The sequence below is a fragment of the Sprattus sprattus genome (genome assembly GCF_963457725.1).
Source record: "Sprattus sprattus genome assembly, chromosome: 21".
NCBI lineage: Eukaryota > Metazoa > Chordata > Actinopteri > Clupeiformes > Clupeidae > Sprattus > Sprattus sprattus.
The window spans coordinates 14700218-14722566 of NC_137919.1; the positions used below are offsets into that span (position 1 = coordinate 14700218).

The window sequence follows — 22349 nt, forward strand, 5'->3', positions numbered from 1 at the left end:
TAGGCGTCAGAAGTGTTGAGCATGGGGTTGAATCTTTTCAAACAAACATTTGATTACTAAAATTGGTCTGCCGATCACGCAGAGACGCGCCTGTGGAGAAAGAGAGCTGCGTATTGAAGTGCAACCCCACACACGTACTCTCTCACACACACTCACACACACACACACACACACACACACACACACACACACACACACACACACACACACACACACACACACACACAAGCACACACAAGCACACAAGCACACACTCTCTCTATCTCTATCTCCCTCTTTTCAACGAATTTGCACACTGGGCAGTCTGTCTGCGGCGCTGTCCGTGGTCCCCGAACATTGCGTCGCTGTTCCGAAAAAAAATCCTCCCAAAATGCACATAATATATGTTTTTTATGCACGTAGTCGACAAGAAAATACAGACGAAGGCGAAAACGTCTGGCTTTACTGTCGGCTACCACGAACGACCACACGCATTCATATATTTAACCGCTTAGAAACCATAGGGCTGTTCAGCACGTCTTAACGTTACGTGCCTTTGGTTGGAGCTTTAGAAAATGAAATCCCCCTTATCGTGACGAAGACTGGGACAACTGAGCGGAGGGCAAATCTACGGAAAGGGCACTTTTACACACTTACAGAGTACTATGAGTACTACTTAGCCAAATCGCAACACGTTCAAATCAATGTAGGCGAGTCTCCAACTCGCTTAGCAAATCATGTTCAAGAATGATTGCATTTTTTGTTTTAGATGAGTAGATGTCACGGAAGGTTCTGGTGATGTGAGCTGGCAAGCCAAGTTTCATGCTATCGGTTGTTGCCCGATTTGAGTCCGCATAATATTTATGCACTGATGCATATAGCCTATAGCGTCTAGAAGTTTAACTCACTTATACATCGATATACTCATTAGTTAGCCTATTTCTCAGAGAAAAATGAAACAATTTCCAATCAATCTCCATCTCTTCCATTGACCGTACAATCGTCCGTTTGGAAAGGAAAGACTTGCGGAATTGCATTAGGTCATGTAGATGGTTAAACGCTCATCATACTGAAAATACCAAGGAGCAATGAAGTACTCTTCGTTTGTTAGAATGTATCCGTGTATGTTTCTTTCGTGCTTCTGACAAATACTTCCCCGACTACCCTTTAAACTGAGCGATCAAGTTCAGCCCTCGCACCTCGCATTGAGATAGGGGAGCAAGCGAAGGGGGTGGAGAGAGAGACAGAGAGAGACAGAGAGAGAGGGAGAGAGAGAGAGAGAAGGGGGTGGAGAAGAAGAGAGGAAGGGAGACTGCAATATCATTTGTGAATTGCTCGCACAGTGGCGCAGATAGGGGCTGCGAACAGACGCGCTGCTGTTGCAGGTGAGGCACGGATCAGAGCGGCCGTGAGAACCAAGAAGAGAATGCGGGACAGAGGAAATAATCTTCTCTCGCTGGGATTTTACGAACCTTTTCCAGACTTCATTTAACTGGATTACTGTGCACTCAGAATATATTATTTTTACTCATCACTCTTCGATTTTGCTCCCGCATCACTAAACCGTGCGGTGCTGCGGACTTTTTCGCCTTTGTTTGCCAACTGACAGCGCTCCGAAGCACGGAGTGTATGTGTGCATGTGTTAAATCGGCGGTGGAAGAAAAATCTGAACACTAGTAAGCGTCTTCACGGGGCACCGGACAGTGTAGCCTATCCGTGTCTAACCTGAAGCCGCACGGTGCAACGACAGAGGGACAGCCCCACAAAGTTCTCAACGTTTGCGCCTGTTTGATGCGTTATATGTTTCTGTTTTATCATTTTGGGAAATATTGCCGACAAGGAGAAAGATAAACGGGATAATTTAATATAAAGGGTTAGGAAGCAGTCTATGCGTAAAGATCATTCCACGGCTGTTTGAGTGTAAGTTGACCCATTATTGGAGGAAAAAAACGAACTCGGACACATCATTCTGATATTTTTACAACAGCAAATGATGGAACATTCAAAATAATTTTTTGGTTCATTTACATTTTGCTGTAAAACTCCCTAATGAATTCATGACATATGGCTTGGAAAAACGGACGGTTCGTGTCCTGTTAGCGGGAGACGTACCTTCGAAGAGGGGGCAGAGGAATCTGGACACTGGCTGCGATCTATTGCAGGCGAAGCAGTGTTTGTAATCTGGATCATGAAGCCACAAGCCTCCTGAAACCGCAAGAGTACGCTTCAGAAAATTGACAAATTCTACTGAATTATTGCTAAATTCCATATTTAGTTTTTAGTATAAAATCAAGGTTAACAACTACCGAGAACCATGAGGACTACTGGCGCAGTGGACTATTTGTGCTACTCGCTGCTCATCCTGCAGCTGCTGAGTCAGCCCGCCGCCAAGAAAGTGCTCCGCTACCGCTTGGCGGAGGAGGGTCCCGCCGATATCCGAATAGGAAATGTAGCCGCCGACCTGGGCATTGGAGCTGGCTCTGGCGAGGTAACTTTCACCCTGGAGTCGGGCTCCGAATACTTCAAAATCGACAACATTACCGGGGAACTTAGCACAAACGACCGGCGGATAGACCGAGAGAAGCTACAACAGTGCCAGATGATTTTTGATGAGAACGAATGTTTCATAGATTTCGAAGTGTCAGTTATTGGACCGGCGCAAAGCTGGCTAGATTTGTTTGAAGGAAAAGTCATTATTTTGGACATAAACGACAACACACCTTCTTTTCCGTCTCCCGTTCTGACTCTGTCTGTGGAGGAGAACAGACCTATTGGCACGCTATATCTTTTGCCCACGGCGACCGACCGTGATTTTGGTAGGAATGGAATAGAGAGATATGAGCTCATTCAGGATAGCGGCGACTCCTCCGTGAGAAGAATTGGCTCTAGTTTAGGGAGCAACGGGGACTCTCACTCTGGCAAGAGGCGGTTTGATGACAGCTCCAGGAACAGCTTCTTTGAGTTACAAGTCGCTGACACTACTGATGGCGAGAAGCAGCCGCAGCTTATCATTAAAGGCGCGCTGGATAGAGAGCAGCGGGACTCCTATGAACTGACGCTGCGCGTGAGAGATGGGGGCGACCCGCCACGCTCCTCACAGGCTATCCTCAGAGTGATGATTACAGACGTCAATGACAACAGCCCACGCTTTGAGAAGAGCGTATATGAGGCTGATCTACCGGAAAACAGCTCCCCTGGCGCCCCTATCCTCCAATTAAAAGCCATGGATGCTGATGTTGGTGTAAATGGGCAAATCGAGTACGTTTTTGGCGCCTCCACTGAGTCTGTGCGGAGGCTCCTGAGACTTGATGAGAGCACAGGCTGGCTGAGCGTGCTCCACAGGATTGACCGCGAGGACGTAAGCCAGCTGCGCTTCACTGTAATGGCACGAGACCGTGGACAGCCTCCCAAGACAGATAAGGCTGCTGTGGTACTAAATATCAAAGATGAGAATGATAATGAGCCCAGTATTGACATTCGCAAGATTGGCCGCATCTACCTGCGTGATGGGGTGGCCAATGTGGCAGAGGATGTTGTGGTGGACACACCCATTGCACTGGTACAGGTGTCAGACCGTGACCAGGACCAGAATGGGTTTGTGACCTGCACAGTGGTGGGTGATGTGCCTTTCCAGTTGAAGCTGACAAGTGAGAATGATGGCGAGATGAACAAAAAGAAGTACTTCCTACACACGTCAGCACCACTGGACTATGAGTCTGTGCAGGAGTACACTGTGGTCATTGTGGCAGTGGATTCTGGAAGCCCCAGTCTCTCCAGTAACAACTCCCTCATTGTCAAAGTGACCGACACCAACGACAACCCACCTATCTTCAGCAAGAGCACGGTGGAGGTGTCGTTCGCGGAAAACAATGCCCCTGGCGAGCGGGTGGCGACCATGAAGGCCACAGACGCCGACAGTGGCAAGAATGCAGAGATCTCCTACTCACTCGACTCATCCGTGAATGGTATATTCTCCATCGAAGCAGACAGCGGGGACATCCGTGTGAACACCATCCTTGACCGCGAGCAGACGGAACGCTACGAGTTTAAAGTGGTAGCCAAAGACAAGGGGATGCCCATTCTCCAGGGCTCCGCCACTGTGGTCATACTGGTGGCGGACAAGAACGATAACGAGCCCAAGTTCATGCAGGATGTGTTCACGTTCTACGTGAAAGAGAACATGCAGCCCAACAGCCCCGTTGGCATGGTAACAGTCATGGATGCCGACAAGGGGCCCAATGCCCAGATGAGCCTCTTCATCGAGGAAGAGGAGGAGATCTTCTCCATTGAGAATGATACAGGCACAATCTTCTCCAATGTGGCATTCGACCGCGAGCAGAAGACACAGTACTCCTTTAGGGTCAAGGCGGTGGATGGCGGCGACCCTCCGCGCTCCGCCACGGCTACAGTGTCACTCTTAGTGATGGATGACAACGACAACCCTCCTGCTGTGCTCTTTCCCCTCAACAACACCTACACGCTGCTACCACCGGCCAGCACCGTCCAAACAGTGGTGCGTACCGTGGTCGCCACAGACACAGACACAGGCCAAAACGCCGATCTGCACTTCAGCATCATCGGCGGCAACCCCTTCAAGCTGTTTGACATGGACCGGGCCACTGGGGTCATCTCGCTGGTCGGCAAGCTGGAGCAGAAGCACTACGGCCTTCACCGGCTGGTGGTGCTGGTGAACGACAGTGGGCAGCCCTCACAGAGCACCACCACCCTGGTCCACGTCTTCGTCAACGAGAGCGTGGCCAACTCCTCAGTGGTGGAAGCGCAGGTGGCAAGGAGCTTGGCCACCCCACTCAACGCTGACATTGCTGGGGACCCCAACTATGACCTTAGCAAGCAACGGCTGAGCATCGTCATCGGCGTGGTGTCGGGCATCATGACAGTCATCCTCATCATCCTTGTTGTGGTGATGGCACGCTACTGCCGCCCCAAGAACAAGAACGGCTATGAGGCGGGCAAGAAAGACCACGAGGACTTCTTCACACCGCAGCAGCACGACAAGGGGAAGAAGCCCAAGAAAGACAAGAACAAGAAGAAGTGCAAGCAGCCGCTCTACAGCAGCATAGTAACGGTGGAGGCGTCCAAGCCCAATGGCCAACGCTACGACGGCGTCAACGAGAAGCTCTCTGACAGTCCCGGAATGGGGCGCTACCGGTCTGTCAACGGGGGTCCCGGGAGTCCCGATCTGGCGCGGCACTACAAGTCCAGCTCGCCCCTGCCCACCGTGCAGCTGCACCCCCAGTCGCCCACGGCGGGGAAAAAACACCAAGCCGTGCAGGATCTGCCTCCCGCCAACACCTTTGTGGGAACCGGAGATAACATATCCCTAGGATCGGACCACTGCTCTGAGTACAGCACTCAAACCATCAACAAATACAACAAACAGGTAAGAGGAAACTTCTGACCCCTCTTCTGTTCTCAGTGTCTTTTTGTTTACATTTCCTCTGTTATGATTTCCATTTCCTCTTTTCTGTCATTCCGAGTTGACACGGTAACCGGGTCAGCGGTCCCTTGAGTTGAGATGCTTGCCTGGCTCTTGTTGACGTTTAAGTGCTGACCGTTGTAGGCTTGAGCACATTGATCTGTTTAGCCTTGCACTGCCGTTGACATGGCGTATTAGAAAAGACATGAGGGCGTAGTTATGACAGGGTATCAGGTTTGCCCGGCCCGTTGCGTGCTACTGCTCAGTCAAGGAGCATCATGTGCATGCTGTGTGGCATGAATAGGGTGTCAGGGTTAGTGACACATTTGTGTGTATGTGTGTGTGTGTGTGTGTGTGTGTGTGTGTGTGTGTGTGTGTGTGTGTACTTGTGTGTGTGTGTGTGTGTGTCAGTGGAGCATGCCTCATGCATACTGCTCTGGTTTGCAGTTATTCTATCACAGTAGCAGTCCTCACACAGCTGCCTTGACCCCCTAGTGTTAGGTCAGCACCCGCCAAGACCCCATCTTTGTGAAAAAGGCCACCCTCTCTTCCTGTGAGAAGAAATGAGTTAGGGGAGTTAAAGGGGGGGGAAAATGATAGGAAGGAAGGAAGGAAGGAGAGAGAGGGGGAGAGAGATAAAGGCAGGCATTGGAAATGAAGTGCAGAAGTGGCCCCTTTGAAGACTCTAGTCGGCGTGGTGTGTTTTGAGAGAGCTTGCTGTGCCTGACTGGGAACATCTGGACAGGAGGGCACGTCCGACATTCCTCCACACGCCTGCGTCTGTATCAATTCACTGACCCAGCAGTGAAATCTGACTCTCCCTCTCTCCCTCTGTATCTCTGTTTCTCTCTCTCTTGCTCCCTTCCTTTGCCTCCATCCTTTCTCTCTCTCTCTCTCTCTCTCTCTCTCTCTCTCTCTATCACTCTCTCTCTTCCACTTTCTCCGTGGTTATTTCTCTCAGCCGCAGCCTTTGCCATTTATTATTTTCATCCCTGTTCCCTTGCTCTGTCCGGTTTTCTTCTCCGGATTTCTCTTCATGTCTCTTTCCTCCCTCCCTCTCTCTCTCGCTCTCTCTTCCGAGATTCGCAGCATCATTTGTAATGTAAAAATGCTATTGCTGCCGCAACACTGACAGGACATTCATATTCCGCGAGAGTGCGCACGAATTAATCAATTCATAGTTATTGTTCTCTCTCTTCTTCCGCCTCTGTTCCTTTGGAGTCGTGAGAGAGGAAGGCGGCAGGGTTAATACATTATGAAGTCAATCCTTTTATTTAGTATTTGACAGGAAAAGAACACTTAGCATGTTGTTTCAAGTGTTTTCAGTGGTGGTTTAATGAATAATTGATCACCTTAACATGGTGTAAGCAGTCAGCCCCATTGCATCCCGAGTGCTATCTCTCTCCCTCTCTATCTCTCTCTCTCTCTTTCTCTCTCACCCCCATCTCTCCCTCTCTTTCTCTCTATCTCAGTACAGGCCCTGATTTCCATCTCTATTTCTTTTCCTGCTCTATTTTTCTGTCTTCCTTTCTTTCATCTCCCTCTAGCTCTTATCTTTCACTTAGTGTCTTGCCTCTCAGGTTCTCCATTTTCTGTGGCATCTGCAGTATAACAATTTCTCCCCTGTCTACCTATCTACCTCGGCATCTAGCCATTTCATGGCCAACCCCTCTCTCTCCCTCACTCTCTCTCCTCCGATGCAGTTTCTTTCTCTAAACCATTCCTCTCCCCTACAATGTCTTTTCTTATGATGTAGTATTGTTATATTCTGGCAGTCTCACTTAAATCAATTTCTCTCTTCCGGAGCCCCCCTCCACTCATCCCGCTGTCCTACTCCTCTGCACTCTTTCTCTCTCTCCCACATTTCCCAATTCTTTCTCTATCTTTGCATTTTCCCAATTCATTCTCTAGCCCTCAACGCCTACTCCAACCTATCTCTTATCTTGGATTGTTTCTTTCTCTACCTCATTCTGTTCCTCTTCTACCCTTCTGCTTCCTCTCCTTCTCTAACTCTGGCTCCCTCCATCTCTCTAACAGCCTTTAATGTTCTTTATTGGGGAGGCTAAAACAGTGTAAGTGTGAGGATGGCTGTTGCTTCTGTTCCTTCTTGGTGTCTCATGCATAATTTAAAGCCTGCACTGTATTTGGTGCCATAGAACATGTATTGTGTGTCAGTTAGCTTTTGCTCCTGCAGAATTATTATTTTCTTTTTTTATCGTATTCTTTGTTTGTTAAAAAAATTAAATAATACATCATTTCATTTTTATTGCATGTTTTATGTGCACACTAGTCAATCCTTTTAGTTTGCGTAGCCAGTGGCATTTAAAGGCAAAGGCAATAAAGAAATCCAGTATATAGCTAGAAATCTTTCATCTAGAAGTGAGATCAAATCCTTGCCGCTCGTGCGACTTCTCCCTCGCTGACAAATTTGAGAGACCCCCTTGATGATTTATTAAACACTATCAAGGCCAGCTACCGCACGCCTTAAAAAAAGAAAAAAAGACCTATTCTATTTCTGCGAAGTATTATAGTCAATATCAAACGTATTGTCTGAAAAGTCATTAGTATTTAATTTGGGCGGCTGACTGCTGGGAGCTTGTAAGGAAAAAGGCCTTTGTCGGGAAAGAATTGGAGTTCTCTCTGTTGACATTTTAGCTGATGTTGAAAGGGAACTTTTTCCACCACCAATTTACCTCCTCCACCCTAACCTCCCGTACGGGTGAGACAGACTACCGGCGGTGGACAGGATCATATTTGTCCTGGCCAATTATAACATTAAAGGACTCTTATCTCTTTATTGGATCAAAGGCTTAATCAGTCTCGCGCGTCCCCTGCCTGGCATGGCTAAAAGGGCCTTGTCTTTGACGCAAGAGGCCCAAGCCTATTCTTTGCCTCCTAACTCAGTGCCTAAGGGTTCCTATTTCCATAAAGACATTTTCTTTCTGCCATTAATTCAATACTCTAGGTGTTGCAGGTGTGATGGGAGTGACTCAGATTAGGCAGACTATGCCTGTTTGTGTTTTCCTACTTGCTAATAAGAATCATATGTGTGAACTATACACAGAGGCATGGGATTCATTGTAGCTAATTACAATGATTCATTGAGGTGGTGTGTGAAAGAGGGCCAGGATTACACACACACACACACGCACACGCACACACACACGCACACAGATTTATGTTGTTCTTCAAAACCGGGATATTTCATTGAATTTTGGTTGTGATCCAATTGTTGTTGCTCGCTTTGGCTCTTCTCTAAAGCACTGGTCACAAAATCCCTGCAAGAGTGGTGAAGAAGAATTCAGGATGAAGAGGAAGGGCTTTGATGCGTTTTGATTTCAGGGCCCTCACTCACTCTTTGTGGGGGTTTGACATGTGAGATGTTGTCCGTGTCTCCTCTCTCTCTCTGCCCTTTTTCTTCCTCTCCCCTCTTTTTCACTGTGTCTCTCGTCTCTGTGTCTTTTTTCGCCTTCTCAGTTGCTCTTTCTGTCCATCTCGTGTCCTCAGTCTGGTGAAGGGGAAAAAGAGAACGACAGATACAAGAAAGGGAGCCCTGTAAGAGCGGGGGAGAAAGGTTTCTACTGTTCCACAGAGAGAGAGAGGGGGGGGGGGGGGGGGGGGGGGGGGCAGGGAGAGATCCTGCATCGTGTTCTGGTTGGTCTCTGGTTACCTTAGCGAGGCCTCACCCACCTAATAATCCTCCCAAACCGCACACAGGCCGCTCAGGCAGGTAACTAGGCAACTGAGCGGGTTAAGCGCCATTAAGTGCATTTAATGTTTAGCACAGCAGACATTTAAGCGACAATTAAGCTAACCCAAATGCAGAGTAAATGAGAGAGAGGAACAGAGATAGACAGAGACAGAAAGAAAGACAGAGAGAGAGACAGAGAGAGAGAGAGAGAGAGAGAGAGAGAGAGAGAAGGCACAGCTGTTGCTAAAAGGAGGCCGTTATGTACCTTTTACCTGATGTGTCGTCCTTCACCTGTAACACGACCGGCCTCTTTTCTCTGTTCATATGCTAATTTTCCCCAAATCTCCCAGTTTCACTCGGCCTGTCGCTCTTATTATGAGATTAGCGCCACACACTCCCTGTCTCATTTCTGAATCAATCTTAACAGCGTGGCGCAAACCCAATCAACCTAAATAATCTAAAAAAACCCACGTTTTGAGTGCCTAAGAGTGATTTCCTGCTACTCTGGGGGATAATAAATTAGACCACGTTGCCCTTTTAATTTACATGAAAAAAAGGGTCGCGAGACAGAAAGTAGGAGAAAAGGGGAAAAAAAAAATCTTCAGGTGCAGTGCAACAAAGGTTGGAACTAATTCCTATCTAGCCATGAGAGGGATCCTCTTTCTCATCCTGCAGTGGCTGCACGTTGACGTTGAAAAACGGCTGCTGAAACTAATCCAGCACTTTGATCCCCTCCCGGGTTAATGTAACCCTGGACCTCTCTGGCTCTAATGGCTGCAGTGTTAGGTATCTATAGAGTGACTGGCCACGGTCAACCAATCTTTCTTTTTTTCCCCCCTGTCCCCTTCCACAGTCCAGATGTCTTCTCTTGCCGCCAGGGGGTCATAGGTTAAAGCTCGGTAAAAGCAGGCCCGAGCCTTGTGTTACATCGCGGTCAATGTTAATATTGGAATGGCTAAGGCTCCCGATGCAAATGGAGGTCACTGGGATGTTTGTGCTGGGGGTAAAACATGAAGCAGACTGGCCACCCCTAGAATAAGCACGACACAGATAACCTCTCCATGTAAAACCAGTGGCTGATTTGCTTGGTGGGAAGATCAGGAATATTTGTTTAGCCAGAGTTTACCTCCTGGTTTGGGCCTTTTTCCCTCATGCTCAAAACACGTGCTGCGTTGATGTGTGTTTCAGATACATTTCCTGTTTTCCGTTCCAAAGTATTGCACATTTGATTCATGCTAACATGCCAAATGTATCCATAGGTCTCCATAGCCTGAAGAGACGTGTGCATATCACATTGAGTTATAGCATCTATCAGTGTATGGGTAAAATGGTGCTGTCGTTCAGCAGAGTTTGCTATGAAAGAGCAGTGAGCAGCTACGTGAGTAAAGTGGACGGGAACTCTGGAGGCATGACTGGCCAAAGCAACACAACACAGAAATGTGGAGAAAGGCACCAGAGGGTTAGAGGAGACTGAAGATGGGGCCTGAACGAGTTGGAAAGAGGGTGTTCACATAAAAGGACAGACAATAAAGAGAAGCTGAGGAAACAGAGGGTGGGTAGAAGTGGGGCTGAAAGGAGGTGGTGGAATTAGATTAGGCTTCGGCTTTATTACAGCCTTATGAGGAAGGCTCGCGGTCTGTTTACTGCCGGCTGCTAATGCTAATTTTATCAAATTTGTTGCGGATGGCGTGATTTAACTCATGGCGTAAATAATCGCCATGGCCACGGGGATAGAGGTGGAGAGGAATAGACGGAGAGTGCGGGAGGAAGTGAGAGAGAGGGAGGGAGATTAGGAAGAAAAGGGTGAAAACAAACCGTCAGAATCGCACTAGCTTGCAAATTCTTGTACATGCACAGTGTGGCTGGCTAATTTGAATACATTAGCCTTAGAGTGATGACTGTTGAGAGAGTGAGGATTACCTGACCGCAGGGAATGAACTGAATTAACACACTTTACAGTTTAAAAAGAGACATATATATACACGCAAATCCTGCAGTACTAGGCTACTGAAGAATATAGAGAATTATAGGAGGAAGAACTGTGTTTTTCTAACCCTAACTCTGTACACAAACCAGACCAAATAGGAAAATGGTAGCTTCTGTAAGACAGATAGACTAAACCCCATCAAATGTGGTCAAAGTGTCAGTGCTTTCGTTGTAATAATAAGTATGGTGTATCGATTAGTGACTAGAGGCATGTTTCAGCCCGGCAGTGATCTTACGACAGAAAAGAAAGCGCAGCAGGCTTTTCTGTTCTTTTTCTTTTCTATATATCTCTTTTCAGAGGGACACTGGATGTCCTTCTCAGGGAGGCCTTGAAACCACTTCCCCCCACGCCGCTCTCAGCCCTAATGGTGTTTTCTGATTTTGCCTTTGCAGTAACTCTGTGGACTCTGTCTCTTTCTCTCTCTCTCTCTTCCTTTCTTCCTCTTCTTGCTCCTCACTTTCTCTCCCGTTTTCCCCATCCCCACGTTCTTTCTTTCATAATGCCCCCTCAACTCAATGTTTAACCACGGTCTCTCTCCATTTCCATTGACTCAGTTATTTTTCTTCAATTGTCTTCTCATTTTCTATTCTATTCTTCTCAAGCTGCTCCTCTCTTTCTCTGTGCATGTTCTTCCCTCTGTCAGAGAGGTCTGTGACTCAGTATGGATGTAAATAGTCCTGATTGGATATGGATGCAGTCACAGGATGCAGCAGTAGAGACAATGATGCACTGATGAAAGTATAAAGCCTTATAAAAATGAAGGAAAAAAAAGACAAAGAGGAAGAGAGAAATGAATCCGTAGGAGCTGGAATAGACGCAAGCGGTATTGTTTCGCAGATGAGTGCATGATTGGAAGCGGCTTTTACTTCGGAGCCCTCACTTTGACTTTTTTTCAATTTGACGGCTTCCAACGCGCAGATTCATTTTCCAGGAGGTGCGCGCACACCCAAACAGAACAGAGGGAAGATCTGATTTAAAAAATTCGATTTATTTATGTATACTCGCAATCCTCTCATGGCATGGTTCTCTCTCTCTCTCTCTCTCTCTCTCTCCCGCTCTCTCCCTCTCTCCCTCTCTCTCTCTCTCTCTCTATCTCTCTCTCTCTCTCTTTCTCTCTTTTTATTTTCTCATGCCTTCAACACACCTTCAACGCCTATGGTTCACATCACTGTGACGGCACGCCGAGCTCTCTGAGGCCCAGTGTGTCGATCCAGTACAGCGCTACACGTCTCCGTCAGCGTCACTCGAGCATCACCCTTCAGCTCGTCGTCTCTGTCGTTGTTTCTTCGCCATACTGTCAGCCTCCGCATCTCCGCATCTCCCTCTTAAAACCAACTGAGGCCAACATGAAAGAAAACCATCGCTTACGGTTGTTGCGCAACGCTACAGGGAATAGCTGGCTGTCAGCATCATGCCCAGTGTCATTTGTCGGCGTGTTTTGTATTTTCCTGTTTCGTTTGAGTAGCAAACAGCTTGGAAATCACTTCTGAGGTATAGCCTGACATTTTCATAATGTTCTGTTTCCTTGCTAGGAAAGCAACCCATTTAATATGTGTGTGAGTGTGGGGGAGGTCTCCCAGTCTGGTGGTGTATTTTCAAGTTTCTTTCCTGGTGACACTGTCACTCCTGTCCTTCAGCAGAATGAGGTAGTGAGCAGTAAAGCGGGCGGCACCTCGACCCATAACTAACTCTGGATGTCACCATGTCCGACACAGCCAGCACTATTTCCCTCCGCTCGTTACCCCAGCCTAAACTCGTTTACGAGGAGACGGCATCAAAAATAACAATAAATGGGAGCCTGGGATGAAGGAGGAGTTGGAGAGACTCAGTGGAAGTCTCTTTGGTGTGAGTGCCTCTTGTTCGAGAACGAGTGGGAAAAGGTGTGTGTGAGTGTGTGTGTGGGTGTGGGTGAGTGTGTGTGTGGGTGTGTGTGTGTGTGTGTGTGTGTGTGAGTGTGTGTGTGGGTGTGTGTGTGTGTGTGTGTGTGTGTGTGTGTGTGTGTGTGTGTGAGTGGGTGTCGTGTGAGCCAAGCAAAGTGTAAAGAGCAGATAAGTTCAACTTTTTTTTATATTAGGAAAACTTCACCCCAGGGGTTCAAAATTTAAATATGTTTTTCTCCCTGGGTTTTTGTGTCATTGAAGCAAACGCTTGCACACACCACACGCGGGCACACACACACACACACACACACAATCCATATCCTCTGCTCGGGGAGCCAGTCGTTTATTTGTCTATTGGACAGCAAGGCTCTTTCTGAGCTCCATTTGCATGTGGAGGCTTTTTGAAATATAAAAAGAAGCGTGATCTCTTGACTGCATAAGTGAGGATTAGACACCCGCCAAGATAAATAATTTAGGGCCTAGGCGTATTTATCCAGAGGAAGAGTTGAGGTTTTATTTTCATCTCTCTCTATTCTCTCTCTATTCTCTCTCTCTATTCTCTCTCTCTCTCTCTTTTTGTTCATTGATATGAGCCATGGCTGCTGTGGCCACATTAGATGCTGCCTGGCAGAGGCATGGGCACAGGGACACGCGGTGCGCCCCTAAATTGGATTAGGTGTGTGGGGCGGCGGGCAGTTGGTCCAGTCGCCATCCATCAAGCCGTGGGAGAGAGGGGAACAGAGGCGAGTAGAGGGAGAGGAGGAGAGGAGGAGAAGAGGCGGGGAGGAGAGGAAAAGGAGGAGAGGGGGGGGGGGGGGGGGGGGTGCCATCGAGACAACACAAGGGGAGGCCAGCTCTCATGGACACAGGTTTCAAGACCACGGGAAAGCCACTCACAGTTTAGCTTTCACACACACACACACACACACACACACACACACACACATACACACACACACACACACACACACACACACATAGACACACACACACCAACACACACACACATACACACACACACACACACACACACACACACACACACACACACACACACACACACACACACACACACATCCTCACAAAAGGAGTCTCTTACTCAGTTATAGCATTCACATGTACTGTTTCATTCATAAAACATAAATACCTGGAAATACATTGAAGCCTGTCTTTGAATGCATATTTTAGAGACTTTATGTGATTCCACATTACAATCAAGTTTTTATTGGAACCCCATGCGCTGACAGACACACTCACAAACACATGACCAAACTTCATCATCCACAGACACTCTGTACATGGCAGTCCACGCCTCAGAACGTTTCAATTTCAGTTGCACATGTGTGTACTTGAGTGTGTGTGTGTGTGTGTGTATGTTCTCCCAGAACCTGAGCGTGAGAGGTGCATGTTCATCCGTGCATGAATGGCTACCACAAATGCAATATACATTTCGATGTGTTCTCTCGAACAAGTTCACGTTTCGAGCCACGCAAAGGCGGCCCACCGTATAACAGAGGTCCCTCGCTCCACACCAAGATAGGTCGGTCGGTGTGTGGTGGAAGTGGCCGTGGTTGCAGGAAGTGCCTATGGACAAGACCCCACCTGAGGAGCGAGGGCTCGTGTGTGCGCAGGCTATTAGTGTCCCCCGATAAATCTTGTCACACGGTGGGAAGTGGCGTTGAAAAATGAAGGTCACGCATGCAGAGTTTATGAGAGGCACGCTGTGATGTTATAAAACTCCGGCTGAGTTATGGAGTCCCTTGAGTCCTTTCAGGAATGCTAATTTCCAGACCTTATTTTTTTTTCTCCCTCCACACACGTCTTGATGCTGTCTTTTTGTTTCTTTTTTTGTCCCTCCATGCACTCTGTAGACAAGCATTCCTGACTCCTCATTAGGAAGAATGAAGTGGTGATTTACGGTTGGTGTTCGCGTCCCCACCCATGTGATTAGGCTAATCTGTGGAATAGGAATCTTGCAGGGATGCAAAGCTCATATGTGTTAGCGTGAGCGTTTTGTTTTGTGTGGATGTGCGTGTTTGAGTGTGTCTGACATTTAGTTGGATGCTGCGTCTTGGGGTTGCACAATGCCGTGGTGAAATTCACTGTAGGGGTGCAATTCCATTTGTAAATTGCAAAAGCGAGTGGCGCCCGCGTAGGGGCTTTGTCATGCAAAAAAAAAAAAAAAAAGAAAAGGAAAAAGAATCAGCTAGAAAGTAGTGCAAAGCTCTTGGGTAGAAATGCTTTGTCAGTGGCCAAATGTCACACTGGCATTTTGCGTCTAAATCAACTTCACTTTAAGCCCTCTCTGCATGGCGGAGTGTGTTTGTGCTGATTGGTTTATTGCACAGTCTCCAACCAAACCCAATCCTTTTTCTGTCTCTCTGGTCGGGTAGGATCTGACTCTGGATCAGATGTGGCCCAGGTCCGGCCCAAGGTCAGACGTGACCCGTGACTCGTTGTGACTGTGTGGATCTGATCTGACGGCATTTTGTGAGGAAATGACCTTGAAACGCTGAAATCTGATGTAGATGAATCAGATATTCCAGAAGGTTCTACCCCAAATATGTCTGACTGGGTGTGCCTCTATTTTCATCTAGATTCAGCACATTTTTCCTAGAGTATTCAGACTGGAATATTCACTGACTCACACAGTCACACAGTCACACACACACACACACACACACACACACACACACACACACACACACACACACACACACACACACACACACACACACACACTCTCACACACTGTGACGGAGCTAATTCTGCGCCGTCACTTTAAATAGCGAGAGACGTTGGGGATATTGTCGGGGCGAAATGAATGTGCAGTGGGTTGAAGGTAAATGCGTGATTATCTGTAAGACCAACATGAACTCAATTTGCGGGTGAACCGGCATGGCGCCGTGCTGGGTGAGCCTGTGAGGAGGATCACACATGGACTACGAAAGGAAAGGACATTTAAATCGCGGAGCTCACCTGCAGCATATCCGGTGGAGAACCGAAGCAGAGCGCATCTGAAAGGACATCTATATGCACGCACTCGCGCCAAACAATGGACTGGTCCAACTAAGACGGGTGATTTCTCCCGTCTGGAAATACTAACATTTTATCTGGCTGCCAAAAGTCTATTTAGTATAGTTGTGCATGGGAAGATGACGACTATTAAATATTGTATGCATAATACATGTTTAAAACCGAAATAATGTGTCTGTTTAGATAATTGTTTAAAATATAATGGTTAATTCCTGGGAGGAGGAGTTAGGGTACATATAACCTGGATCCAAATAATGGGAGGCAGTCTAGCTTTGGCCTCTGAGGTGAGAGGATGCCTGTACTCAACTACTAAGCTGTTTATTGCGAGTTAGTAGGATTGCTATTTGTTTTGTTTGTTTAACTGTTTGTCCTTGAAAAGCTAGTTCTGTTAAGTGTTAAATGTGCGTCTTGTCTGTCACCTGCCGGCAGCCTAAATAAAACTGCAACGTTTTTTTGGACTATTTAACCACCATCTCCTGGTTACTGCCTCTGCCGCTCAACACACTATTTCACATTTGGTGGCAGCGGAAAACTACCAGTGGCTAGGTGGCAGTACACCGTGGATTGTGATTTAAGATGTCTTCAAAGAGGGGCAAACCACAGACGAGGGCGGAAAGGAGAACGCCTCCAGTGGTGACAGAGAGGCCGCCATCTACTGGTGAAGACGGATATGACGGCGAAGCAATAACAGAACTAAGGAGTATGTTTAAGGATTTTATGGGACATCAGAAATGGCAGGATGAGCGTCATGAGCAGGAACGGGCTCGACAGGAACAAAAATGGAAAAACCTGCAACATCAATTTGCACTGTTGCAGGGGGAGGTGACTCGGGACCGGCAGGAGAGAGCCCCGGCAGGGAGAGGGTTGTCTGCATCGGCTCCAGTTTCTGCTGTGGCCAGTCCGTCGGCAGGACGGGCAGGCCAGGACCAGGTGACTGGCCTGAGCATTCCCCAGGACCAGATAACAGGGCAGAGGGCACAGCTTGCAGCAGGGGGTGCGGCAGCAGCACACACAGATCCAGCTCCAGGACAGGCCACAGCCACCCATGGATTAGCTCCAGTAAGGGGGACCGCAGCAGCAGCAGCGACCAACGCGGCACCAATGGACCTAGGAGGGTCTCAAGGGATGACTGCAACTGCCAGTACACCAGGAAGGAGCCTGGGAGGTGGAATAGCTATTCCAGTGACTCAGTGGGGGGCAGGTATGCATATGTCGGGTTCTTTTCAGCAGGACAGGGCGAGCCTTGTGGAAGAGGGTTACCCACAACTTCCTTTTGTTGCCGGCTGGAGGGGTCCAAGAATGCAAAGATATGTAGAAGGGGAAGACATTGAACATTTTTTGATTGGCTTTGAGCGTATAGCCAGTGCAAGTGGTTGCCCTAGAGCAGAGTGGGCAATGCACTTAGTCCCGTTGCTTACGGGGAAGGCTAAAGCCGCTTATATAGCCATGGACTTTGAGGAGACAATGGACTATGAGAAAGTAAAAATAGCAATATTGGATAAATTTGAGATTAATCCAGAAACATATAGGCAGCGTTTTCGTTCAGGGGATGTGCAGCCAGATGAAACACCCAAAGAACTATATGTCAGGCTCAAGGAGCTTTATGAAAAGTGGGTGTGCCCAAGAGCTCATTCCAAAGAGGAGATTGGTGAGCTGCTTATTCTTGAGCAGTTTTTACAAATGGTGAACCATGAAGTGCGTATGTGGATTAGAAAGCACAACCCCAGAACTGCCAAAGAAGCGGTCAGTCTGGCAGACGCCTTCATGTTAGCCCAGAGAGGCTCAAGACCATACACGTTGGGCCCAAGCCGTCCATATAATGCACCAACGCCAGGACCAAGCCGTCCATATAATGCACCAACGCCAGTACCAAGCCGTCCATACAGTGCACCAACGCCAGGCAGGCCGGAGGCTAGACAGACGGGGCGGGAGCAGAGGGGGCGTGAGCAGAAGTGGGAGCGGCCCATAAAGACCAACCAGGAGGAGCTGGTGTGTTATCACTGTGGTCAGGCAGGCCACTTCAAGCCCAATTGCCCCCTACGAAAGCCTAAGGATGGCCAGGTATGTTGCAGGCCAGACGATGGCGTCACTGACTGTCTTGGGGAACAGTGGGACTCGGTGGTGGAGGTAACCATTCAGGGGGAGCAGCTTAAAGCTCTAGTTGACACGGGTAGCAGCCAAACCTTAGTTGGGGCTAAGTGGGTCCAAAAAGAGGCTATCCATAAAGAGCACCCTGTAAAGATACGCTGTGTGCATGGAGATGTTGTGTCTTATCCTACAGCTGACATTTATATGAAAATTGGAGAGCAGGAGTATCTGGTGTCGGTGGGGGTGGTCGAGCACTTACCATATCCAGTGGTGTTGGGGAGAGACCTCCCAGGGCTGTTGGAGCTGGTGGAGCCAGTGAATTCCTGTAATGTAGCTGTGACGAGGTCCAAAGCCAAGGAGATGGAGAAAGATGGGGTATGGGATGCATTGCCATTTTTTGAACCTCCATCTAAGGTGCCAAAGACCAGGAGCCAGCGGAGACAGGACCGGTTCAGAGGGACGAAAGTCGATGAGACGCTCCCAGCGCCGGACCCAGGTGAGCAGAACTCCTTTACCATGCCATCTAACGTCAGAGAGCTGCAGAAGTCAGATGAGACACTCAAGACCTGCTATAAAGACTTAAGGGCAGACTCGGAGGAAAATGGAGAATCAGCCAAGTTCCGACTGAAGCAAGGGATCTTGTATCGCCATGCAGATGGAGGAGAGCAGCTGGTTGTACCGAAATCACTCCGGGCCACCGTGTTAGGGCTGGGACACTCTGTGCCGTGGTCAGGTCACCTTGGGCAAAACAAGACATGGGAGAGGGTGGCCAGAAGATTTTATTGGCCCAATATGTATAAGGACCTCATTGAGTTTTGCAAGACCTGTCCAGAGTGCCAACTGGTAGCGCCAGGACGCAAAGGTAACAGAGTGCCACTAATCCCTATGCCTGTTATTGAAGTTCCTTTTAGTAGGATTGCTATGGATATCGTGGGTCCCCTGGAGCGCAGCAGGAGAGGCAACCGCTACATCCTGGTCATTGTGGATTACGCCACAAAGTACCCAGAAGCGTTCCCCCTCCGACACATCAAATCAAGGCAGGTAGCCAATGCATTGCTGCAACTGGTCACCAGGGTGGGGATTCCACAGGAGGTACTGACGGACCAGGGCACCAACTTTACATCTAAGTTGCTCAAGCAGGTCTATCAGTACCTAGGCATCAAAGCAATCAAAACCACACCATATCATCCTCAAACTGATGGGCTGGTGGAAAGATTCAACCAGACATTGAAGAATATGTTGCGCAAGTTTGTAGCAGAGTCAGGTTCTGACTGGGATGAATGGCTGCCATACCTTCTGTTTGCCTATCGTGAAGTCCCACAGGCATCAACAGGCTTCTCCCCATTTGAGCTGTTGTATGGCCGGCAGGTGAGAGGACCATTGGACATCCTCAAGGAGGCGTGGGAAGGCCAGCAACCCCAGCAAGGTATGAACATCCTGTCTTATGTGGTGAAAATGCGCAATAAGATGGAATCTCTTGCAGAACAGGTTCAAGAAAACATGAGGACGGCCCAGGCAGTGCAGAAGCACTGGTATGACAAGACGTCAAGGGAACGCACGTTCAAGCCGGGACAACAAGTGTTGCTGTTGCTACCAACCACGGAGAGCAGTCTCCTAGCGAAGTGGCAGGGACCCTTCACAGTGGTAGGCACGGTGACGTATGAAATCCTGATGCCAGGAAGAAAGAAGGGGAAGCAAATTTTCCATATCAACATGCTGAAGGAGTGGCGTCCTAGGGAGGCAGAGGTGGCTCATCATCTCTTGGCCAGGAGAGTGGACGAGGAGGAGGAGCAGGACGAGCAGTTCTTCCCGGTGGAGCAAGGACAGGAGGTGAGCTTAGATCTGTCCCATCTTTCCCCAGTGTGCCAACAGGAAATGGAGGCGTGTATCCCAGAGGGGCTTTTCACGGAGACTCCAGGGCGGACCCCGCTGGTTGAACACCACGTCCGGCTCAAGGCACCAGGACCAGTGAGGTTACCAGGATACCGCATCCCTGCTCAGCTACTCCCCAAAATCAGGCAAGAAGTGGAGACTATGTTGGAGATGGGCATCATTGAGCCATCCCACAGTGAATGGTCATGTCCAGTGGTGCTTGTTCCCAAGAAAGATGGAAGCATGAGATTTTGTATGGATTTTAGGAAATTAAATTCAATTTCTGCTTTTGACCCCTACCCTATGCCCAGGGTCGATGAGCTGATCGATCGGTTGGGTAGTGCCAAGTACTTAACTACCTTGGATCTCAGCAAAGGATATTGGCAGGTACCTCTGGCTGCAGATACTAAAGAGCTGACGGCGTTCAGAACTCCCTTTGGGTTCTATCAGTACACCATGATGCCTTTTGGCCTGCAGGGGGCGCCAGCCACATTTCAGCGCCTGATGGACAAGGTGCTGGAGGGGGCTCGGGAGTACTCGTCAGCGTATCTGGACGATGTGGTGGTCTTCAGTCACACCTGGGAGGACCATCTGACCCATGTCCAGGAGGTGCTGAGGAGGATCCAGGCCGCAGGACTGACTGTGAACCCCAAGAAATGTGCACTGGCTCAAGCAGAGGTCCAGTACCTGGGGTATGTCATCGGAGGAGGAGCCATAAAGCCTCAGCTCAGTAAGGTAAGTGCCATTCTGGATACCCCAAGACCACACACGAAGAAGCAAGTGCGTTCTTTTCTGGGTGTGGTGGGCTGGTACAGAAGATTTGTACAGAACTTTGCCAATAGGGCAGCCCCTTTAATTGAATTGACCCGCAAGTCCAGTCCGAATCAAGTCTTGTGGGCGGAAGACTGTGACAAAGCTTTTAATGATTTGAGAAGTTGTTTGTGCAGTGACCCTATTTTGCAGAACCCTGACTTCAGCCAGCCCTTCACAGTGCAGACGGACGCGTCTGGAGTGGGCCTTGGTGCTGTGCTGCTGCAGGGGGAGGCAGGAGAACAAAAGCCGGTGGTGTACCTCAGCAGAAAGCTCTTCCCAAGGGAGCTGCGGTATTCCACGGTGGAGAAGGAGTGCTTGGCGCTCAAGTGGGCCGTGGACTCGCTGAAGTACTACCTGATGGGAAAAGACTTCATCCTGGAGACGGACCACCGGGCTCTGAAATGGCTACACCAGATGAAGGATGCCAACTCCAGGGTTACTAGGTGGTACCTAGCACTGCAGCCCTTCAACTTTGAGGTCCGGTACAGGGCTGGACCGGAGAATGTCACAGCGGATTACCTTTCCCGGGTTTTCGAGGACGAAAATCCTTGAGGAGGGGGTAATGTGACGGAGCTAATTCTGCGCCGTCACTTTAAATAGCGAGAGACGTTGGGGATATTGTCGGGGCGAAATGAATGTGCAGTGGGTTGAAGGTAAATGCGTGATTATCTGTAAGACCAACATGAACTCAATTTGCGGGTGAACCGGCATGGCGCCGTGCTGGGTGAGCCTGTGAGGAGGATCACACATGGACTACGAAAGGAAAGGACATTTAAATCGCGGAGCTCACCTGCAGCATATCCGGTGGAGAACCGAAGCAGAGCGCATCTGAAAGGACATCTATATGCACGCACTCGCGCCAAACAATGGACTGGTCCAACTAAGACGGGTGATTTCTCCCGTCTGGAAATACTAACATTTTATCTGGCTGCCAAAAGTCTATTTAGTATAGTTGTGCATGGGAAGATGACGACTATTAAATATTGTATGCATAATACATGTTTAAAACCGAAATAATGTGTCTGTTTAGATAATTGTTTAAAATATAATGGTTAATTCCTGGGAGGAGGAGTTAGGGTACATATAACCTGGATCCAAATAATGGGAGGCAGTCTAGCTTTGGCCTCTGAGGTGAGAGGATGCCTGTACTCAACTACTAAGCTGTTTATTGCGAGTTAGTAGGATTGCTATTTGTTTTGTTTGTTTAACTGTTTGTCCTTGAAAAGCTAGTTCTGTTAAGTGTTAAATGTGCGTCTTGTCTGTCACCTGCCGGCAGCCTAAATAAAACTGCAACGTTTTTTGGACTATTTAACCACCATCTCCTGGTTACTGCCTCTGCCGCTCAACACACTATTTCACACACACACACACACACACACACACACACACACACACACACACAAACACACACACTCACACACCCACCACACAGATTCTCAAGTCTCAAGTTTGGTTATTTATCACCAGCTTGTGGGGCTGTCAACAAGTGATGGGTTCTCATCCTTTACCAGAATAAGTGAACACACATGCACAAGTCTTCCGTTAAGCCTGCCTCATTATGTCTCA

The 22349-nt window shown here is 48.5% G+C and overlaps 1 protein-coding gene across 1 annotated transcript in view; it reads left to right on the forward strand.

Moving 5' to 3' along the window:
* Window positions 1-2293: 2293 nt before the first annotated feature.
* Window positions 2294-22349, forward strand: part of pcdh7b (protocadherin 7b) — a gene marked incomplete at both ends in the record, with an annotated part of 146589 nt that continues 126533 nt past the window's right edge. Inside the window, one exon of the mRNA XM_080859882.1 lies at window positions 2294-5380. Coding sequence (XP_080716008.1) covers window positions 2294-5380 — 3087 coding nt within the window. The remainder of the gene's footprint in view (window positions 5381-22349) is intronic.